At 54.3% G+C, this 20,714-nt stretch overlaps 8 protein-coding genes across 8 annotated transcripts; 4 read left to right on the forward strand and 4 right to left on the reverse strand.

Moving 5' to 3' along the window:
- Positions 1–109: 109 nt before the first annotated feature.
- IWZ02DRAFT_420265 (uncharacterized protein) lies at positions 110–2,689 on the reverse strand (the record flags this gene model as incomplete). The annotated part of the gene is made up of 3 exons (XM_066765829.1): positions 110–904; positions 957–2,522; positions 2,603–2,689. The coding sequence occupies 3 exons, from the start codon at positions 2,687–2,689 to the stop codon at positions 251–253; spliced, it is 2,307 nt and encodes a 768-aa protein (XP_066622329.1). The 3' UTR covers positions 110–250.
- Positions 2,690–3,374: 685 nt separating this feature from the next.
- On the reverse strand, positions 3,375–4,621 carry IWZ02DRAFT_275351 (phytanoyl-dioxygenase family protein). Its single transcript, XM_066763554.1, has 3 exons — positions 4,278–4,621; positions 3,710–4,228; positions 3,375–3,649 (listed from the first exon to the last, which is right to left on the reverse strand). The coding sequence occupies exons 1-3, from the start codon at positions 4,504–4,506 to the stop codon at positions 3,381–3,383; spliced, it is 1,017 nt and encodes a 338-aa protein (XP_066622330.1). The 5' UTR covers positions 4,507–4,621; the 3' UTR covers positions 3,375–3,380.
- IWZ02DRAFT_275350 (fungal-specific transcription factor domain-containing protein) lies at positions 4,622–7,065 on the reverse strand. Its single transcript, XM_066763553.1, has 5 exons — positions 6,414–7,065; positions 6,028–6,360; positions 5,689–5,966; positions 5,506–5,633; positions 4,622–5,461 (listed from the first exon to the last, which is right to left on the reverse strand). The coding sequence occupies exons 1-5, from the start codon at positions 6,907–6,909 to the stop codon at positions 4,738–4,740; spliced, it is 1,959 nt and encodes a 652-aa protein (XP_066622331.1). The 5' UTR covers positions 6,910–7,065; the 3' UTR covers positions 4,622–4,737.
- A 420-nt stretch (positions 7,066–7,485) lies between these two features.
- Positions 7,486–9,633, forward strand: IWZ02DRAFT_519778 (uncharacterized protein; the record flags this gene model as incomplete). Its single annotated transcript, XM_066770747.1, has 8 exons — positions 7,486–7,593; positions 7,653–7,779; positions 7,839–7,990; positions 8,047–8,126; positions 8,179–8,247; positions 8,318–9,011; positions 9,084–9,197; positions 9,260–9,633. 8 exons carry the CDS (start codon positions 7,486–7,488, stop codon positions 9,404–9,406), a joined length of 1,491 nt encoding a protein of 496 aa, XP_066622332.1. The 3' UTR covers positions 9,407–9,633.
- A 559-nt stretch (positions 9,634–10,192) lies between these two features.
- Positions 10,193–11,341, reverse strand: IWZ02DRAFT_275412 (uncharacterized protein). Its single transcript, XM_066763556.1, has 4 exons — positions 10,863–11,341; positions 10,498–10,812; positions 10,318–10,449; positions 10,193–10,261 (listed from the first exon to the last, which is right to left on the reverse strand). Exons 1-4 carry the CDS (start codon positions 11,046–11,048, stop codon positions 10,229–10,231), a joined length of 666 nt encoding a protein of 221 aa, XP_066622333.1. The 5' UTR covers positions 11,049–11,341; the 3' UTR covers positions 10,193–10,228.
- Positions 11,342–13,644: 2,303 nt separating this feature from the next.
- On the forward strand, positions 13,645–15,617 carry IWZ02DRAFT_469825 (sucrose transporter; the record flags this gene model as incomplete). The annotated part of the gene is made up of 7 exons (XM_066768752.1): positions 13,645–13,775; positions 13,832–14,005; positions 14,066–14,229; positions 14,290–14,361; positions 14,413–14,596; positions 14,644–14,759; positions 14,812–15,617. The coding sequence occupies 7 exons, from the start codon at positions 13,645–13,647 to the stop codon at positions 15,615–15,617; spliced, it is 1,647 nt and encodes a 548-aa protein (XP_066622334.1).
- An 880-nt stretch (positions 15,618–16,497) lies between these two features.
- Positions 16,498–17,879, forward strand: IWZ02DRAFT_490867 (putative nucleosome assembly protein Nap1; the record flags this gene model as incomplete). Its single annotated transcript, XM_066769697.1, has 4 exons — positions 16,498–16,618; positions 16,697–17,407; positions 17,459–17,775; positions 17,829–17,879. 4 exons carry the CDS (start codon positions 16,498–16,500, stop codon positions 17,877–17,879), a joined length of 1,200 nt encoding a protein of 399 aa, XP_066622335.1.
- Positions 17,880–18,600: 721 nt separating this feature from the next.
- IWZ02DRAFT_274898 (D-3-phosphoglycerate dehydrogenase 2) lies at positions 18,601–20,689 on the forward strand. The gene is made up of 4 exons (XM_066763547.1): positions 18,601–19,043; positions 19,235–19,637; positions 19,690–20,286; positions 20,351–20,689. The coding sequence occupies exons 1-4, from the start codon at positions 18,742–18,744 to the stop codon at positions 20,459–20,461; spliced, it is 1,413 nt and encodes a 470-aa protein (XP_066622336.1). The 5' UTR covers positions 18,601–18,741; the 3' UTR covers positions 20,462–20,689.
- Positions 20,690–20,714: the final 25 nt, after the last annotated feature.

Below are 20,714 nucleotides of genomic sequence, written 5' to 3' on the forward strand. Positions count from 1 at the left end.
CCCTCGGCAGCCTCATGGCGGATTCTTTGACGCTTTTCCGGTGCAGCGCTACTACGAGCATGCTATACAAGCTGAATAACAAGGTCATTGATGGATTGCTCAAGAAAAGCACTAAGTGACAAAGAGACATGTTTTGCGCATCCTGCCATCTTCGACAGTATATCACAGAAGATGGTTCAAAGCATGCGTACCATCACTATCTGTTGCCAGAGAGCACGATACGAACTGACAAATCCATGTGCGTCTCCTTTCATAATCGGGAGCCCCTCTTCCGTCCTCCAGAAGCCAAAAACCTTCTCAATACATTCTCCGTCAATTGAGCGCAATTATTGCGATAGCCATCATACGCCAGACTGGAGTACCAGTTGATGCTTCCAACGCTGAAAACGTAGCCTCCGGCCGCCGTTTCATAAAATACCATGTCACTCCTCACTCTGTCGCACTCTGGACCCAGAGTGCCCACCATTGGAAACATTGACTCTTCATTGAACAGGCCAAACTTGTCGCTATGCCGCAAACTGGAAGCGAGCAGCACCGCATTGGAGGGCGTTCCAAGGTCAAAATCGAGCCGATCGATCTCGTCTCCGCTGGCGCCCCCGCCAAAGCCCTCGACGCCAATGAGGCTGCGGTCGTGGGGCGGTATCTTGTGCCACAGCCAGGAGAATTCCGGTTTGAGCGCCGCGGCAGTGGGTGCGTAGGGGACGCCCGGACCTGTACCACACGCGGCACTGCCGACGCCAAAGAGTGACTGCGCGGGCCGTCCACGCGAGCGCCACAAAGCGCCTTGCTGGCCATTGAGCGAGTGGATTGTCTCGCCTGCGGGCAGGCCAAACGAACGACATCCTTGGTCGCCACGGCGGACCTCGAGACGGTGCGGCCGCTTTGGGTCAGTTACCGATACCCACTGCGTTCAGAGTCAGCTGGAGTACTCTTCCATTTGCTGTCCGACGACTCACGTAGAACCCGTTGCCGCCCAGGAACATGATGCTCCCGCCTTCGCGAGCATACGCAGAGTATGCATTCAAGGACTCCAGCGATGGGTACTCGGGATGGCACCCGGTCAGAACACACTTGTATCCCGACAAGGCTTCCACGCCGCTAAGATGCAAGTCATGATCAGTGACTACATCATAGTTGCCCCGGCCAAGTTTCTCTTCAAGGAATCCAATTGCCAGCAAATCGGCGCTGAATTCGCGCGGCCGGTTGAACGCCCACATAACGTACCCCGGGCGTACATTCAAGATCGGGCGCTTGGAGCTGGAGAAGACGCTGCCCGAGCCATCGCGGTGCTCATCATACATGGACAGGCCGAGGTCGCTGCGGCGCACCATGCGGTAGAAGTCTTCGCTCTCGGAGATGGTGGCACCACCTGGCACTTCCATAAAGGTCCGCTTCGCCTCGTCGTACATGTGTTCGTTCGCATACGCTAAATATGTAAAGGTGCTCAGCACAATGGCCACGTCGGGCAGGCTGCCTCGCGTCTTTTTCTGGGCCCCTGGACTTTTGCTGAGACGGCCTGGCCGCACGAAAAACGTGATGGAATCGCGGAGCTTGGGGTTTACTGGATCCCACGCTTCCACGGCGTAAGCCCCTGAGAGCGCGCCGGAAGGGATCGTCAGTTGGAAGTCTGTCTCCCATGCCGCGTCGTCTAGGTCGTCTTCGTGAAAATGGATGGCTCCGTAGCCAAACTTTGCCTTGGTCCAATCTGGCTCTGAGCCGTCCCAGTCATGTCCTTTGACTGCGCGGCTGGGAGCATTCACCAGCCGACCGTGCCGTGCGTTGCCGGAGACGTCGTTGATGTTGTCCGTGGGTATGTCGACGGAGAAGTCGAAGTGAACTAGCGTCTTGCTTTCTCCAGAATCTTTGCTTGCCAGTAACATTGGAGAGTCCAAGCGGCCGTTTAAGAAGTTGCTCGGGCCTGAAGATTTCGCGTCAGGACTGATGCCAACGAATCCAGCGCCGAGGAGAAGAGGGGAGCCAGCTGAATGAAGAACCGCGTCAACTTTCAGCTTCTTCTGAACTCGCGCTGGACCGGGTGCCTTCTCCAGCAGCCGATTGAGATGTCTGACGCTCAATTCGACGTCTTTCCCCCTAACATCAACGCTGACCTCTGCCCACCGCCACCGTCGCAACTCGACACTCGGTTGCACAACTTCAACATCCCGTCCCGTCCCGACATACAACGCCAGACAGCCATTCTCTTGGATCAAGACCTCGACACCGGTCTTCTTCTCCACATCCAGCGTCGACAGCAGCGTCTGCGGATGTCCAGCACGCGGCAACCACGGCTGGACAAACACCTTCGCAGTCAAACCACCGCCGGCAGAAACGACGAACTCGCCTCCCCACGATTCGACCACGGCATACGACCCCGGCTGCGCGCGCTGCGGCCGGCCCTGCTCACACGCCCCAACGGGTACGTCGGTGATGACTTCTTTGCGCAGCGGCGCTGCCTTGGGGTGGTCGAGCCCCTGAATCAGCCGCACGAGCTGGTACTGGTAGTGCCGGACGGTGCTGGAGACCTGTGCGCATTGGGAGAGATTGTGTCAGGTTCGCGGGCGTCGAGTGAGTTTTGGATGACACATGTGTCGGGCGTTCGTACCTTGACGTCGACAGTGTCGCCTGGCGACGCTATCCATGGCTCGACGTAGCCGATGATTTCGGGCGCGTCTTGCTTCACGGCGTTCATGATGCGCTTGTTTGCTGTGGGCGCTGATGCTTTGGCCATGTTTGCGGTGGCTGGCTGGGTGGCTGGCTGGCTTTGCAACGTCTGATATTCAAGTGATTGCTCCGTGTGCTGTATCTTCACCCGGGCTTCCTTTCATTCAATTACTATGATCATCTCCAACAGCAGCCGCTCCGCCACCAAGATATCCAATGCCGCAACGGACAAAGACGTCCCACCTTTCTTGCCTATCAAGGCAATTCTGTTATCTAGCATCCGTGCGTGCTGGACCGACGGACGATGCATGTCTTCTGTTGCTGCTGCCCCGCTGCTGATAAGAATAGCCGCGAGATTTGGACAAGGAAGCTCCATGAGTCGGTCGTTCATTCGAATGCACGTCGTTGTTGAGCGTGAGAGGGGGCTTGCTTTCCCCGCAACTTTATATATTGGGTTGTGTCACGTGGAGTCGTGTTCTGGACGGTCAAGCTTCACAACGGCACGGAGCCTTTTGCACCGAAGGTCAATTGGGTCATTTGCGTCTGCGGCGGCAATTTGGCTGAAAGAAGTCTACTGGTTGACAAGGAAACATACGCCTTTCCATTATTCCATGGCTTGGGAAATTCGTGAACAAGAAATCGCTGAGCACCTCTACTCCTTGTTCTTCTCATCATCCTCGTTCTTCACCATGTCCTTCCCGCCCTGAACGCACAAAGAGTTAGATCGAACAAGTTGCGGGGTGAAGGTTTTCTAAACTTGCCTCGATAGTCGGGTCCAGAACAACACGCGGGTTGGTCGAATTGACCCAGCCCAAGAACGGCTCGCTCAAGTCATAGCCAGCAATTTTCTGAAGCTCGAGGGGCAGAGACCTGGCCGTATCCAAGCTCATGTTGAGATAGTGGTTTTCCTCCTGGCGCAGCCAACCCCGTGTCATGAAGCAGCTGAAAAGGAGACGCTCTTGATCCAACGTTTTGTTTGCGCCGCCACCTGGCCTAGCATTAGCCCCTTTTTCGAGTGACCAGAGAAGGGATTGGGGATCAAACGAACCATGATAGCAGCTTGCGAACATCATGAAGCCATCGCCCTTCTTCAATTCCGCGTACGCGACCAGGCTGTCATCTGGCTCGCGCTCATGCTCCCAAAGGTGGCTTCCTGGAATGAAGCGGGTGCAACCATTCTCTCGCGTGGCATCTTTGGCTGCTACAAACCAGCCGAGACCCGTGTCGCGCTGGAGGTCCTCGGGGTACTGGTCAATTTTCTTGTTCACCACGTGGTAGCACCAATCATCTCTGTGGAGAGGCTGCTCATGAGCGCCCGGGTTGATTGAAAAGCAGACAGAGTTCATGATCTGCGGCCGACTGGTGGCGTACGTCTTCTTGTGGCCGCTCCAGAACCAGTTTTTGGTTGTCAGGAATTTGTCGCAAGTAGCCTGGTAGAGGGGATGCATGACGACCTTTTCGGCACACGTCCTGGAATTGGGGATGAGTCCATAACATCGACGGGTCTGTTTGGGGAAGAATTCGCCGTCCCAAGGCGCATCTTTCTCCAGGAGCGGCCGGAGATCCTCTTCAGCCAGTTTAGTATTCTGGAATGGAGTTGACAAAGAGTAACTTACTCTCAATGACATCGAGGTCTTCATGGGCAACAGCGTTCTTGATAACCACGCCGCCGGCGACTTTCAACGCATCGACAACCTCGTCGACAGATGCAGTGTTGGGCAAGACGCGAACTTTGGGAAGGCTCCCTTTGTCGATTCCATTCGCGTGACCATTACTCGTAACGCCGTTCATCTTGGATGGATGATAGCTGGTGGGCGCGCCGTGGGCCAATCCGAGGGCAGCCATTTTTGCTTTGATAAGGTAAGATTTTCCAGCCAGGAGCGAGCTTTCGTCAAGGTTGGGCACTTATAGAGGGGCGCAAGAGCTGTGGTATGGCCGGCATATATCCTGCCAACTCGGTTGCCTATTTAGGAAGTCGAAGCTGGCGTGCGATTGGCTCGGTTCGTTAAGGCCATTGTTTTATCAAAAAGGCGAAAATGCATGTCGACATGATGAAGCGCGTTTGTTGCCTGCGTGCTAACCAAAGAGAAACTGGTTGGTCAGGGTGCCACTGGTTTTGCGATCAATCATGGAGCCCCACCACAGATTCGGGTCGCCTCCGGACTTGTCCTTTTCCTCCCAAAATTCATGCAGCAAGTAGCTGACTGTCGAGAACATTTCGTACCGACACTTCTGGCTCCACCATTGGCAATACTCATGGCAAAAGCCTCGCGCCTCACTGTCTGAGAGCTCGACTCCGGCCAGGAACACCGGCAGAAGTAATTGCTTTTGCACTGTCGATGTCCTCCGGCACGACTTGGTGTGATCCAGTACGATTCTGGCGTAGCGAGCAAGTTTCGCAGGAGGCTTCGACTGGCGATCCCATCTAAAGACTCTGCAGGAATAGAGAAGGAGGGCATTTCGCCATGCTTCGGTGCAATGCAGGTTGTCGCGCTCTTGTTGTACGTCCTCCTCCGAGTTTGAGGCTGAATCAAACTCTTGGAATTCAATTTTCTCCAGAGTCGATTCGATTTCATCGATGGGTTTCTCTTCAAATCGTACCCAATTCATCATGCTTGCAATCTCCTTTTCCACGGCCAGGTGGCCAAGTTTGCTCAAACAAAGGACCAGCTCTAGGGAGCATCCGGAGACCTGGAAAAAGCTCCATTCGTCGCGTTTATCGTATTCCGCAAGCAGTGACAGATATGCAGAGGGGAAAATGTGACCTCGTCGTGATATCAAGGCGATTGTGGAGTCCCACCTAATTGGTAAGCGCAAAGTCATTTCCTACCGTCATTGGCTCACCATAAAAGCATCGCGGTCTGCGAGCGAAGCCGAGATGAACTACGCAGACTTTCGATGCCCATGCGATTAAGTATCTTGAGCGCCTTCTTTAAACGGTCTGGCCAGAAACCAAAGGCGGACTGCGCAGACTGGAACAAGGAAATTAAATCAGCATCGTGGGCTCCGCGGTAGCATGCAGCTTACCTCGAGCGTAAATACCGCAAGTATTGCATCGAGCAGGCTTGACTTGAGCTGAACATCTGATTCTTCGGCAAAATTTTCTTGCAACAACCTGTCAGTGGACTCCTTATAGCTGTGCGCGTCATCCTGCCAAGTAGGCTCCATGCGACTCAAGTGATATGAAGAAACGGCCAGAATAGCGTTGAGGAGAAGTTTGGAGCCGCTTGACGTGTTTTGGCCGACGCGAAAAGGATTTGCTGCAATGTCGTACGTCAAGGGAAGCGAACAAAATTCTCTGTCGTCTGCAATTCAGACATCAATTAGGAAAAGCCGCGAAGATAGAGCTACCCTGGGGAGTCTCACACAAATTCAAAAGCTCTGAGACCTTTTCCGGATAGAAGAGCTTTTTGCAAAGAGGTGCCGCAGAAGATGAGGGGATGGGAATAGAGTTGGGAAATACAGGAGGAGGTTGTGGATTGAACAAGGGGCTTTCAACACTATCTTCCAGTTCGGGGAGGGTTCCAAAAGTGGTCGGGATTTGGTCCCAGGTGAATGCATCAAGGTCAGGTAGGCATTGATTTGACAGATTGCTGTCATGATCGAGGAGAGAAAAGATGGATGTGGAAGTTTCTGGCACGTGCACAGTATCAAGAGGCTGGTGTTGACCTTCAGTGACCATGAACGTTAATAGAGCATCTATTGAGCGTAGTCAGTGAGGCATGCAATAAGAGAGGCTGGAATCTGCCTACTCTGTGTCTGCAATGGCGCATCATCTTGCGGCTTGGTGGCAGAAGGCGAACCAGCGGTAGCATCGGACTCAACATCGACGGGTGAATTGTCTGACCGCATCTCCACGCTCCCTGGTGACTGCGAGCAAGAGTCTCTTTCAGGAGGTGATTTTGCGGCCGAGCTTTTCCTTTGTTGTTTCCAAGGGCGCGCGGTCACGAACTTGAAGGACTGCGCTGAGGCGTTCCTTCGTGAAATGGAAATTGGCGACGCGTCCTGCTTGCTTGGAACATCGCTCTTCTTCGCGTTCTTTGTCGGGCCTCGCGTGATATTGCTGCGTTTGTGCTGCCATGACAAAGTCGTTGGAAACCCTCGGCACGCTGTCCCATTCTGCAGACAGGCGTGACACAGTGGCCTTAGCCGGTCGCAACGCCGGCCAATGGCGGCGCAGGAAAAGCAATCAGTTTTGGCGAAAGCAAGAGAGTTTGTCCGAGGGCCAGGAGTTGGAGACGTCTTCATGTTGTGTGTATTGTTGAGTGGAAGATGCGATGGAGCTGTGGTGTTCTCAAGATGGCAGTTGGTCGACCCCGCACTCCCACTCAGTCTTTTCCAAATCGCTCATCTCCCATTGTCAGTGCCATGCAACCACTTTCATCTGGCGCTTCCTGTCTAGCTCACTCGTCTATCAGGTCTGCTTGTCTCAAGTCTAGGCTCACGCAATCAGTTTGAACCTCGACTCTGTACACCACAGCTGCTCGACCTGCAATGATCATCGCTGTGAGACGCTGAAGAGGACCACACATTTGCTCATATCACAAGTTCGGCTTGCCCAATGAGCTCCTACTCACGGAAAGACCCCGCTCTCTTGCCGATTCCGGCAACCAAGCTCGGTTTCCTAAACAGGCTCTTGAGAAGCTTAAGCTTGCAGACCAATGATAAGCCATGTTCTCCGAAGGTCTTGCGACAGCAACCACGGCACATCAAAATCCGTTATTTATTTTGGCAATGGAATGCCAGATATTGGCGGCCGAAGCGCATGTCTCGCTTGTTCGTCGTCATTGGAAAATCTTCCCTAGTCTCTGAGCCTCACCAACAATGGACTCGGAAAAGCAAAATTCTGACGTCACGTATGCTGTGACGCCCGGGGGAAAGCAGGCCGAGCTCACACAGGACCAGACGCGTTATGTGAAAGGAGCTGTAGAGGTAATTCTACGATCAGTTTTTGCTGAGAGTTGGCGCGGCTAACACAACATGACTGGTAGCTCCCCAAATCGCGCGTCATTTGCGGCGTCACCGTATGGGCTTACAGTCATCCTCGAATCCAAGCTGTCATGCTTGGTTGCGTTTTATTTCTTACGGTGGGCATGTACAATGTGATCACATTCCTAGGTAAGTCGTCAAATTCCTTCCTTCTTGAAAACTCCTTTTCAAAAAATGACTCCTCATAGGTGGCGCTGGGCAACAAACTGCTTGGCTAAGCGACATAGCCAATATCTCGCTATACACCGTCTTCACGGTCTTCAACCTAATCGCGCCGGCCTGTCTGAATTATTTTGGTCTGCGCAAGACGCTGTGCTTCGGCGGAATAGGTTATGCGGCGGTAGGTCAATGCAGAAAAAAATTAAAAAAAATTAAGAAGTACACTGACCAGAGTAGTACGCGGCTTCTCTTTGGTGCTACAATCGCACCGGAAATGTACCTTTTGTGGTGTTCGGCGCAAGTTGGTGCGGTCTCAGGTACTTGACACATTTTGGGCACTTGTAGGGCGTTGACTGACTGAGAGCACAGTGCGGCGTTCTTGTGGGTAGCCGAAGGCACAGCAATCACCGCGTTTGCGTCCGAAGAGAAAAAGGGCATGTACGTCTCTATATTCTGGTCAATCTTTCAATTCGGTGTCGTGATAGGTGAGCGCTTCTCCCACCCCAAGACAAACTATATTCCCACTAACTTTGACAACTGGCGCCGCAATCCCCGTCGGACAAAACTGGAACACGGGCGACAACAACAAAAGCACCGTAACAGACGGCACATACATCGGCTTCATGATCCTGATGCTCATCGGCTCTGCTCTCGGACTGGCGCTCTACCCCTGGCAAAAAATGGTGCGCGAGGACGGGTCTCGCGTGCTCCTCGGAAAACAAAAGACGTTCGTGGAGGAGGTGAAGTCAAGCTACCACGTCTTCATGGACCACAAGTGGATCGCCTACGCCTGGCCCTACTTCTTCGCGGTCAACTACTACGTCATCTACCAAAACAACTGCTTCAACGCGCCAGTCTTCACCGTCCGCGGCCGCGCCCTCAACACCTTTTGCTCCGGCGTCATCCAGATCCCGGCGGCGTGGATCTTGAACATCTTCACCGACAAGCTGCCCTGCAAGCGCCGCTGGCGCGCCTTCTGGGGCCTGCTGTACGTTTTCCTGTCGTTCAACGCTGTCTGGCTCGGCGGCTATTGGGCCATGGATAACACCGTCTACGGATTGCCTGAAGCCAATCGGAGGGATGTCTTCGACCACAACTACGGCTGGTGGTGCTTTCTGTTTACCATGTATGGTTTTAGCGACGCTACATTCAACTGCTATGCCTTCTGGTTCATGGGAGCACTGTCAAATGAGACGTCAGAGGTAAAGAAACCCCCTCTTTTTCGAAACCCCCCTGATCCGAATCATCGCATCACGTGGCTGACTGAGATACAGCTGTCGGTATACTGCGCCATGTACCGCCTGCTAAACGCGCTCTGTCAAATCATAGCCTACACGTTCGACCTCCAAGGCTACAGCAAAGAGTTCATGTTCGGCTCCAGTTGGTTTGTAAGCGTTCCCCCACCTTTTCAGCCCAGAAAAACACAACGAATGAGGCTGATTTCGAGTAGCTTGTGGCGCTGGGCCCCGTGTGCATGCTGCCCATCATAAGGTACCACATGAAGGACACCAACATGAAGCAGATTGAAGAGGTCATCGAGGGTCTAGAAGCGCGACATCCGATGAATGAGAACGATACGGTGCCGGCCAAGGATTGAGACATATGGGGCGGAACGGATGGCCTTTTGTCTGTTGCGCCGATAATTTTCTGAATATTATTGTCTTGAATGCTTCCCGTGACGGTTCCCTATTCTTTTCCGCGGTGCGTGATGTGGGCTCTTTGTGAAGGAAGCCGTTAGTCGGCTGCGAAAGGGAAGTTTACCCAGAATTCGCAGGCCGCAGCCACCTATTTTAAATAGGAGTGCTGGTAGAGTCCTTGCGTCCAAAGCTTTTCAGGACACGGTATAGCACGTTGGACACTGATGGCTCTCCATACAGCACTTGATCCGCACAGCGCTGTGGACAGCGTGTGCGCCTACTCCACATGATTAGATTAGTACATGTCTGAACAGATCGAGAGTGCCACCACTCGCAGCAGTCCTGTGTGTAAAGGTCTCCCGAGCCATCTACAAGCCCAAAAGCACCAGGAAGAATTCATGCCAGACCTTCATCGCCAGAACAAGTAGAGCCAGAGCAAATGCAAGATCTGCCTCAGAGAGGGGCGATCAGTGGGAGGACCCTCAGGCGCCGGGTATTTTTCCGGACTTGCGCTTTCCAGGTCATTCTCCTTCTTCTCAGACGCGTCTCCGTTGCCTTCCTCCTTCTGGCCTTCAGCGCTCGGTATTGTCGGTGCTTGTGAGTCTTTTTGTCGAGCGCCCCAGAAGTTCCCCGAAACTCCGAGGCGCGGGCGTGTTTCCGACGACGCGATCGTCTGAAGCGCGGTTGCGCTGGTCGATGGAAAACATGTAGAAGATCCAGAAGATGATGACGGTGCCGGTGATGGGGACGGTGTAGGACCAGAAGATCCAGAATTGGCCAGGCTACCAGGAGAGCATGGGCATACTCGCAATCGTCTAGTGGTAGAATTAGCAAGTTCGGTAACATGCGTTGTGTTTCCAGATCTGCTCACAGCAATGCAGGATGGTGGGACGAAGATGATGCTCAGCACTGCTAGCGATTTCATCGATGAGCTGTCACGTTTGGCTGCGCTCGCAATCCGCGCGTTCTGTTTGGCGTCTCGATTTGAAAGTGTAGAAAAGTACTTTTGCATTCGTCAGTGGCGTTGATCCTGTGGCACGGAATAGGGGACAATCCCATAGTCGTCATGGTAAAATCCACCCGCTTTGTCCAGGACTGCAATAGCCTGACAAAGCTGTCCGTGGCCCAGGCGTAATGGAGTATCCAGGCGTCGATTTCCGGACCAAATTTCTGTAATTGGGGCGTGAAAGATGCCTGGAGCTCTTCCATGGCTTCCGGGAGTTGAGATTCGAAGATTGGTAAGAGTCTCTGCATGACTATCTCCGAAGAAACAATGATCCCCGCGTGGGATTGCATTCAAAAAAAAAAGGATAACGCACAAACAGCGAAAGTGTGCAGAGGCATTTTGGGAGGGGCTGGCTGAAGACTGAGACACTTCAGTGGATCTGGCTGCATGGATGGATTGCAGTCACTTACCCCGTACACTGGGCATTTCGACCTCACCCAATCTTGCAATTCTCCAGGAGCAATTTCAGCAACGCGTGATGATCCAACTTTTCCAGATGACAGCAGCGATGGTTCGAGTTCCAAGAGGTTACCCTGATTGGTATCAAAGTGTTTGCTCTCGTTGAAGATCATCTCATCACTGATCCCGGGTATCATTGTTTTTTTTTTTTTTTCCAAACCACGCTTGACGCGGTAGACCGGACTTTGAGACCGAAAATGAGAGCGAGAAAACCGAGAGGTAATTTTGCGACTAGGATGGAAAGGGGGGAGAATCGAGACCAAATAGTTGCGCCAGAGAGCACAATAAACTCGTTGGCACCAATCATTGCTCAGAAGCAGATGCGACTGCTGAAACAATCCTTCTGCATCTGCGCCATTGCTCTTGCGGCCAAAGGAAACATTCCGTTCAAGAGTGTTTCAGCCTTGCTCGTGCCATAAATGCGGCTTGATAGAGCTGAATACCTGTGGAAAACAGGAACACCATGTCATTATTCAAAGGGCTAGAACTTTGGTGCGCCCGGTAGCATGCATGTAATCAGTCTACTCAGCCTCAGTGGCGCGCAGTGGGCGCAGAAAGAAACGAGACGTTCCCTAGAGAGCAGTCGTCGGCGATTGCAGCTGCGCATAGGGAGACGTCATCCACCATCATAGCTGTGTTTCAGGAAAGCGGTCATTTACTATCACAACTGCGCTTGGCGAACTTTTGTCCACAAGGAGTCTTTTTTCTTTTTACGCCCACTGTGGGCTTTGCAATGTGCGCAAGATGAATCGTTACTTAGCTGGATCGTTGAAGAATTCTTTAGAAACACAGACAACATGACTCCAGAAAGTTTGCAATTCCGAGTCAATGATGAAAGGAGATTGACAGAGCTTAGGAAAACGCCCACCCTATGCAAGACCGATTGTTCGGATGTGGAGTGAGCCTGGCCGAACATGAGTGAATGCGACATGGAACTCGAAAAGACTCCAGCAGCTCAACGGCCAGAGAAACAGTGGACGCGGTTGTCGACCTGATCGTAGTGGATTGATGAACTTCGTCTGTAACGCTGCCACGCCTCCGCAACGCTTGCAAGATGGACCCTGGAACGTGACTTGGAGCGGGACCTTAAAAATTTTGCTCCCAACTGTACGCGTGGATGCGCATGCGGAGAAGGTGACAGAGTCTGGAACACGAGGAATTGACTGCTGGAGGTAAAAGATCTGTGACCGGAGGGAGGGAGGGTGGGTGGAATGGGCGGGGAGCGAGAAGGCACGGTGGTGGAAGGAAGGTTTGCCGGGCGCCCGGGCGGGCGGTGCGCGTTGCAGGCTTTATGTTTTGCACCGGGTGGCCGGGCCCGAGGGAAGAAGGACGCTCGACCCATTTCCGCGTTTAGCACCCGCTGCGGAGACGTGGAGGCGACGATGGCATCGAAAGCGATTTTTGATGGGGTTGAGTGGTTGCTGGAGTGGAAGGGTGGGTTTCAGATTGTGGTGGCCGCTTCGCCGGAGCGGAGTATGACGTCGAAGCCCGGAGAAACGACGCTTGGAACCGAAGTTTGGAGCCAGGAGCAACCGTGGTGGCATTTGAGCTTTATCTCCACAAGCAATTGGCTCTTGCTAGAGAGTGTTGAGCCAGGAGCCAGGAGCCACGGAAAGGCTGGGTGTCAGCTCGCAAGCATCGTGGCTCATGACCCTCGTTCAAGCCCTTTGGACTCGTGTGGCGGCAGACGTGATCGAGACAGTGACAACTCAACAACAAGACGTCTCCATAACGCTCAAACTGTTGGGCTTGGCGGTCGTGGTTGAAGTGTGAGGATTCTCGAAATGGAGCAACGCCGATTGGCGAGTATGGGGTTGGGATGGCTGTGGGGCGTCAATGCCGGACGCTGGAAACGACGTTTCCTTCATGCAGGCAGATAGGAGGACAGCAGGTTGGGAGCTCTCATCAAGCAGCACAGCGTTGAGGGAGGCGTCATTTCTTTTGACACAGGCTGAGCAAGTGTCGCAGTCGTGTGGGTTGGTGAACAAAAAGAATGATAAAAGGCGAGGGTGGCGACTGGGGGAGCAGCAGAAGAAGACGACAAAGGCACCGAATACGGAGCGATGGACGGGAGCGACGGCTGCGGAGGTAAGGACAGGAGCTGCGGGGTCGGGTCGGGTCGGGTGCGAAGACCCTGGGCTGACACTGACAGAGCGGGATGGAAGGAAGGAAGCTGAGGCGGTGCGGTGCGGCTGTGGCTGTGGCTGTGGCTGTGGCTGTGGCTTGCAACGCCACACACCTTGACAGCTCGAGGTAAGGTACCTGGGCTACCGTATCTCGAACACCGCGACCTGATCTGACTTGAGTCTTCACCTGTCCAAGACCCTGTTGAATCTCAAACGCGCCGAGTACGAGCCTGACGGTGGCCATCGCACAAAGCCGGAGCTTGCGGAAGGGGATCGAGAGCTTGAAAAGGCCCAAGGACAGAGTGCGGCCTTCAGCCTCCCGTGTGACCCCTGGTTGTCAAGCTATCAATGCGACGTAACTGATGTTGACTTTGCCAAGCTCCAGTCATCTCCCGCTTCCTGCTGCTCATTGTTTGCACAAATTCTCAACCGCGAATTCGTTCTCCATCCCCCCCAGCTCCTCATTGTTACATTGCCTTCGCCGCGCCTGTAGAAAGAGCCCCTCAGCACCTCAATCCACCCAGCCCCATAAGCTTGTGTGCTTGCTTGCTCAAGCCGTACATCTCCCCAGCACCGCCTCCCGAATCCCGACCCCCGACCCCCGACCATGCCAACTGGAGCCATTGGCGTAGGAACGCGGACTCCGGCTAGCTCAGCATGGACCGGTCAACCTGGAATCAAGGGTCAGTCAGAGTCCATCAGAATGGCCTACCTGACGGCCTCGATAGTCGGCGTCCAGTAAGCTTCTCTGCTTCGTCTCGCCGTAGGCAGAATCGAGTCTAACTCGAATGCAGGTTCACCTGGGGCGTTGAAATGTCCTACTGCACGCCATATCTCCTCCAGCTCGGCATGTCCAAGTCTCTGGTGTCCCTAGTTTGGATTGCCGGCCCACTCTCGGGTCTTGTCATGCAGCCTGTCGTTGGCGTTCTGGCTGACCAAAGTCAGTCGAAATGGGGTCGCCGGCGCCCGTGAGCTTTCAGTGCCTGGTCAGCTTGCCTCGCGCAGAATCGAGTCTAACATGGGTGCAGGTTCATGGTTGGTGGCGCCGTTATAGTGTCCGTTTTTCTACTGATCTTGGGCTGGGCTGAGGAGCTCGTCTCGTTGTTTGTGGCCAGCCCAGACCTGAAACGGAAAGTGACCATCACGCTAGCTGTTCTATGCATTTATGCCATCGACTTCGCCATCAATTCAGGTAAATCTTCGTCTTGAGTGAGACTCTTAAGACCCTGCCGGCTAACCTGGCATACGATAGTACAAGCTTCGGGTCGAGGCTTGATCGTTGACGTGCTTCCGACATCCAAACAGCAGCTGGGCTCAGCATGGGGTATGTTGATTTTGAGACCTTCACCCGAGACCAGTGCTTACTGTTGTGTAGCCACTCGCATGGTCGCTGTGGGCTCCCTGATTGGGCACGGGTGTGGCGCTGTCGACCTCGGAGCAATCTTCGGCACCACGTTGGGTGACACTCAATTTAAACAGCTCATTGTCGTTGCCACAATTGCACTGCTAACTTGCACGGGCATAACGTGCTGGGCAGTCAGTGAAAAAGTCTACGAGGGGTAATTCTCCATCAGCCACGCGTCTTTCTAGTGCTAACTCAACTTAGCAAGGAAGTAGGCGGAACTGGAGCACTGGGCATGTTTGCTCAACTCATTAGAACCACGGTCAATCTTCCTCCTAGAATTGCAGCCATCTGTGTTGTGCAATTTTGGGCTTGGATCGGCAAGTAAAATGCAGATGCGGAGCAGGAGGACGAGTGCTAACTTGTTCAAAGGCTACTTCCCGTTCATGTTCTATTCGTCGACGTGGGTTGGCGAGATATATAAACGCTACGATCTGCCAAAAGGTGCTCAGCAATCCGCGGACGCGCTCGGTGAGATCGGCCGATTGGGCAGTCTCTCGCTGATCATCTTCTCGACCATCACTTTTGTCGGCTCAGTCGTTCTACCGGCGGTTGTGAGGAAGCCGGATGATGAGAAGCCCGAGTTTACGCCTCGCCCTCCGCCCGGCTTGGCGCGCGTTGTAGAGGTCTTTGAAAAGAAGAAGCCAAGCCTGCCCGCGGCCTGGACACTCTCGCACGTCGTCTTTAGTTGCTCTATGATTCTGGCGCCGTTGGCAAAATCGTACAGATATGCGACCACGATCGTCGCGATCAACGGGATATCGTGGGCCATCGCTTGCTGGGCCCCGTTTTCACTCATGGGCGAAGAAATCAATCGTCTGGCAGGGTCGGAGAAGAGCGGCGCAGGCTACCGACGGGTGTCCGGCAGCGATCTGGAGCTGGCGGGCGGCGAGAGTTCGAAAGGTGGGGCGCACGGGTCGAGCGGAGAGATGTCTGGTGTTTACTTGGGCATCCTCAACCTGTTTACGACGCTGCCGCAGTTTGTCGGGACGTTTATTTCGTGGGTGGTGTTTTCTGTGCTGGAGCCTGGAAAGAGTCCAGAGCTGTCCAAGGAGGCGCATCCGTCCGAGCACCATGCTCGAGACGGGCCGAATGCAATTGCAGTGTGTCTATTCATCGGGGCGCTCTCAGCAGGCGTGGCCGCGTACGCGACAAACCGGCTGCGGCATGAGGAGTGAGAAGAGGTCAAGGGGCGGAGTTACAGCAGCGGGAAGAAGGGCGGCGAGGGCAGGTGGCGGATGCGAATTTTTTTTTGGTCGCGAGGGCCTGGTCCATGGGGCATCTGTAAATTATCAAGGCTTTGCTTGCCCTTGTGCATGTTTGATACCCAGTAGACAAATGATGGAGTACAAGAAGAGCGGTGCACTGCAGGGCCACGTTGGATGGATGGATTGGGAACGGCAGTGCTACAGACATGTACGTACACATCGAAGCGACAGCAGCTAGCTGCACGGGTAACATTGGGGAGGCAACGGCCCCGCAGCTGTCAGCCTGCTCTGTCCTGTCCAGATATGTAGGGAAGCAGAGAGTGAGTGTGGCACACACGGTACCTACGCAGCAAGCAAGAGACAACGAAAGCCAGCCACAGCCACCACCACGGTCGGTCGGCCGACGAGCGAACGAAACGCATCCATCATCGCATCATCGTCCACCGTCCATTGCATTCATACATACGTCGTCCTGTCCTGTTTGGCTGACCCCACCCACTTGTACTGTACTTGATCCGACCCGGGCTCCTTTTTTTTTTTCTTTTTTCTTTTTTTTTTTTTTTGGGCGGAGCGCATTGTTCACGTCTCTCCCAAGGGCATCTCAGCGCGTCGCCTAGACTGCGGGCGCTAGCGCTTTTCTCACATTTCTGCTTGCCCCAAAGTCCGTCCACGCTCAACGTCGTCCAAGATTCTCTCAACCACTCAACCGCCCTCCCATCCCCCTCTCGCTCAGCAAATTCCATCCACAACCTCGAAAAAAAATGTCCGAACCCATTCGCAACAAGCGCGCCGATAAGGCAACCGCTCCGTACGCCATCTCTGTTCTTTTTTTCTTTCACTCTTTGCCAAAATGGCTACCGCGACCCTAGCTAACACCTTCGCCTTCGCCAGCACCCCCCAAAACACGCCGGCAAATGCTGCCCCCATCTCCTCGCGCGCCCAGCAGCCCGGCGTGGCGAGCATCAAGGAAGGTGAGTCTGCAGCCCCCGTCGGGCCCGTCGTCCTGCTGCCTTCTCGTCCCTGCCGCGAGCTAATGCGAGCCCCGCCAGAGGATGTTGACCGCGCCGCCGCCATGTCCGCCTTTGCTCAAAATCCCGCTCTGGTCTCCATGATCCAAGGCAAGCTCGGTTCTCTCGTCGGTCGCTCGTCCGGATACATCGAGTCTCTGCCTACCGACGTCCGCCGTCGCGTCGCTGGCCTCAAGGGCGTTCAGAAGCAGCACTCCAAGCTCGAGGCCGAGTTCCAGGAGGAGGTCCTGCAGCTCGAGAAGAAGTACTTCGCCAAGTTTACTCCGCTGTACCAGAAGCGCGCCAAGATTGTCAATGGCGCCGAGGAGCCCTCCGAGGATGAGGTCAAGACCGGTGAGGCGGAAATAGAAGAGGACGAAGAGGCCGAGAAGCCCGCCACCGAGACCAAGGAGCCCTCAGAGCCCGTCAAGGGCATTCCCGAGTTCTGGCTGTCTGCCATGAAGAACCAGATTTCGTTGGCCGAGATGATTACCGACCGCGACGAGCAGGCCCTCAAGCACCTGACCGACATTCGCATGGAGTACCTCGACAAGCCCGGTTTCCGCCTCATCTTCGAGTTTTCCGAGAACGAATTCTTCACCAACAAGACCATCACAAAGACGTACTACTACCAGGAGGAGAATGGCTACGAGGGCGACTTCATCTACGACCACGCCGAGGGTGACAAGATTGACTGGCTGCCGGGCAAGGACCTCACCGTCCGTGTCGAGAGCAAGAAGCAGCGCAACAAGAGTGAGTCATCAATACGGTGATTGGAACGGCACTGGCTAACATGAGCTTCAGACACCAAGCAGACCCGCGTCGTCAAGAAGACGGTTCCCACCGAGTCTTTCTTCAACTTCTTTTCGCCACCCAAGGCTCCTAGCGAAGACGATGACGAGGTCTCGTCGGACATTGAGGAGCGCCTCGAGCTCGACTACCAGCTCGGCGAGGACATTAAGGAGAAGCTCATTCCTCGCGCCATTGACTGGTTCACCGGCGAGGCTCTCCAGTTTGAACAGGTGGATGACTACGACGAGGGCGAATTCGAGGATGAGGACGATGAGGAGGAAGACGACCTCAGCGATGACAGGGATGACGATGACGAGTCGGACGAGGAGGTACGTCAACCGCTTCACGTCCACAATCTCCCGGGGTACTGACCAAGCATCAGGGTGATGGCTCGAAGCCCAAGCAAGAGGCTGCCGAGTGCAAGCAGAGTTAAACGGGTGCTGCCTGAGTGAACTCGTTGTGCGCACACTTCAAATAATGTGGCCACGGTCACATTAAACTCTCCGACCACTCCAGCCCAGCAGGGCGCTTTCTCAGCATCAGATGTAAACGGCATCTCCCCCTCCCTCCCTCTTACGATACGATCACCCACGTTTCGGCTCGTTCCCTCGCAGCAGAGTGTCATGCATACGGCTTCACGATCATCACCTACGTCCCTTGGGATATGGCCAAGCCAGCAGCGCGCAGCTGTGGGTCGTTCGGGCCGCCATTGAATTTTTTTTTTTTTTTTTTCGTGCTTTACGACTCGTCCCCGCTAGAATGGTGAGCTGAGACTGCAATGCACATCAGGAGGACCGGGCGCTATGAGGCAGGGTGATTTTCCTTTTATTCGAGTTTCTCTTTCATGTTCATGCTTGCAGCAAGCGGCGGTGGATGCAGGCTACTTCTTCTAATCTTGGGCGGGAGCGTAGAGGTCGTCACGGACAAAGCTGTAGTCTTAGAGAAACGGTTGTAACTTGTCGCCTCTCCCGCCAAATCAAGAACCCAAGATGCCGAGCTTGCCGACCAGTTGCAGAGTCGAAAGTGATGGATGCACGTCGGGCCGTCGCTGTAAAGTCGGTTTTGTTTGTTTCGACTGCCAGGTCCCGGCGGGCGTCGATTGGCGGGGGTCCGTCATGCCGCGGAGGGGCAGGGTGGGATGTGAACATTTTTCGAGCTTCGACTCGGCGCCGCGGGGTGTGTGTCATCCAAAAGAACCAAGCACCTCCGAGTCCGCTGTCTTGCCAGTCTTTCTTTAACGCCAGCTCCTCCAACAGTCCTCCCTACTCTCTCGCCTCACTTTGAATCCCGCCAGAATGACTCCTGCCATTGACATCGCCGGCGCTGGCGACGCTCTCGCGCGCTCAGTCTCCAACACCCTCAGCCTGTCCGCCTCGCCGAATGCGGCATATCATTCGCCCACCGGCAGCTTTTCTGCCCGCCAGAGTGTTTCTGCTTCGCACGCCAAGCAGTTGAAGCCCTTCAACACCCAGGACATCAAGGTCCTCTTGCTGGAAAACGTCAACCAGACTGGCCGCGACATTCTGCAGGGTCAGGGCTACCAGGTCGAGTTCCACAAGTCCTCGCTGCCTGAGGATCAGCTCATTGAGAAGATTCGGTAAGAGTCACAAGTCTTTTTCCCCAAAACTTTCTGGGCATGGCGTGACTGCACACTTTTTGGGCTTTCGCTCTCGGTCACGGGTGACGAGGCCGCTTTGCGCCTGTCTCATCCGGCATCGGCCTCGAGTTTGCGCTGGCGTGAGACAGGGTTGTGGAGCAAAGAGACTCGGGTGCTAACAGAGTCTACAGTGATGTTCACGTCATCGGTATCCGCTCCAAGACCAAGCTCAGCGAGAGAGTCCTCAAGGAGGCCAAGAACCTCATCGTCATCGGCTGCTTCTGCATCGGCACCAACCAGGTCGACCTCGAGTACGCCGCCAAGAATGGCATTGCTGTCTTCAACTCGCCCTTCTCCAACTCGCGCAGTGTCGCTGAGCTTATCATCTCCGAGATAATTGCTCTGGCTAGGCAACTCGGCGACCGCTCCATGGAGCTGCACAACGGTGTCTGGAACAAGGTCTCTGCGAGCTGCTGGGAGGTCAGAGGAAAGACCCTTGGTATTGTAGGATACGGACACATTGGTAGCCAGCTGTCGGTCATGGCCGAGGCCATGGGTATGTCCGTCATCTATTATGACGTGATCAACCTCATGGTGAGTTGTCTGTCCTCAAAATGCTTCTGCTTGCAATTAACCCCGATTATAGGCTCTCAGCAACGCTCGCCAGGTTAACAGCTTGGAGGAGCTTCTCGAGGGCGCTGACTTTGTCACTCTTCACGTCCCCGAATCTCCTGAGACCAAGAACATGATCCGCGCGGAGCACTTTGCCAAGATGCGCAATGGCAGCTACATTTTGAATGCCAGCCGTGGCAGTGTTGTAGACATTCCTGCTCTCATCGACGCCATGAGGAGTGGCAAGGTCGCTGGTGCAGCAATCGACGTTTACCCCAATGAGCCCGCTGGAAACGGCCCCTACTTCAACGCTGAGCTGAACAACTGGGCCCAGGAGCTCCGCACCCTGAAAAACATCATCCTCACTCCTCACATTGGTGGTAGCACTGAGGAGGCTCAGAGCGCCATTGGTATTGAGGTTGCCTCTGCCCTGACCAAGTACGTCAACGAGGGCGCAACGGTCCAATCGGTCAACATGCCGGAACTTCTCCTCCGCTCACTCACCACTGACGAGACCAACCACGTCCGTGTGTGCTACATTCACAAGAACATCCCCGGTGTCTTGCGTAAGGTCAACGACATCCTGGGTGACCACAACGTCGAGAAGCAGACTGTCGATGCCAAGGGCGAGGTGAGACTCCAAACACAATTTTCTTTCTTTGTTTTTTGCATGACGGTTCTAATGAATGTCGCAGGTTGCCTACTTGATGACAGATATTTCCGACGTCCAGGAGGGCGAGCTCAAGGCACTGTACCAAGACCTCGAGGACCTGCCCTCGAACATCCGGACTCGTGTGCTTTATTAGACTTGTTTTGGCGCTAGAGAACAGGGTGGGGACCTGTCTTGTTGGGTTGGCATGTTTCCTTTGGTTAGAAAGTTTGGACATTGAAAGAAAGACGTGAAAAGAGTGCGGCGTAAGCATTCGACATGGCGTTCTCCTAAGTCCGGCTCGAGAACAAAGCGAGTGGAGTGGAGGGAGCGGCTTCTTCAGCCATTTATTTTCCTTTTTCTTGTCATGCTTACGCCATCATGCATGGGAGAGGCGTTGGCAGAAATCA

The sequence above is a fragment of the Phyllosticta citriasiana genome, assembly GCF_038021145.1.
Source record: "Phyllosticta citriasiana strain CBS 120426 chromosome Unknown IWZ02scaffold_7, whole genome shotgun sequence".
In the NCBI taxonomy this organism is placed as follows: domain Eukaryota; kingdom Fungi; phylum Ascomycota; class Dothideomycetes; order Botryosphaeriales; family Phyllostictaceae; genus Phyllosticta; species Phyllosticta citriasiana.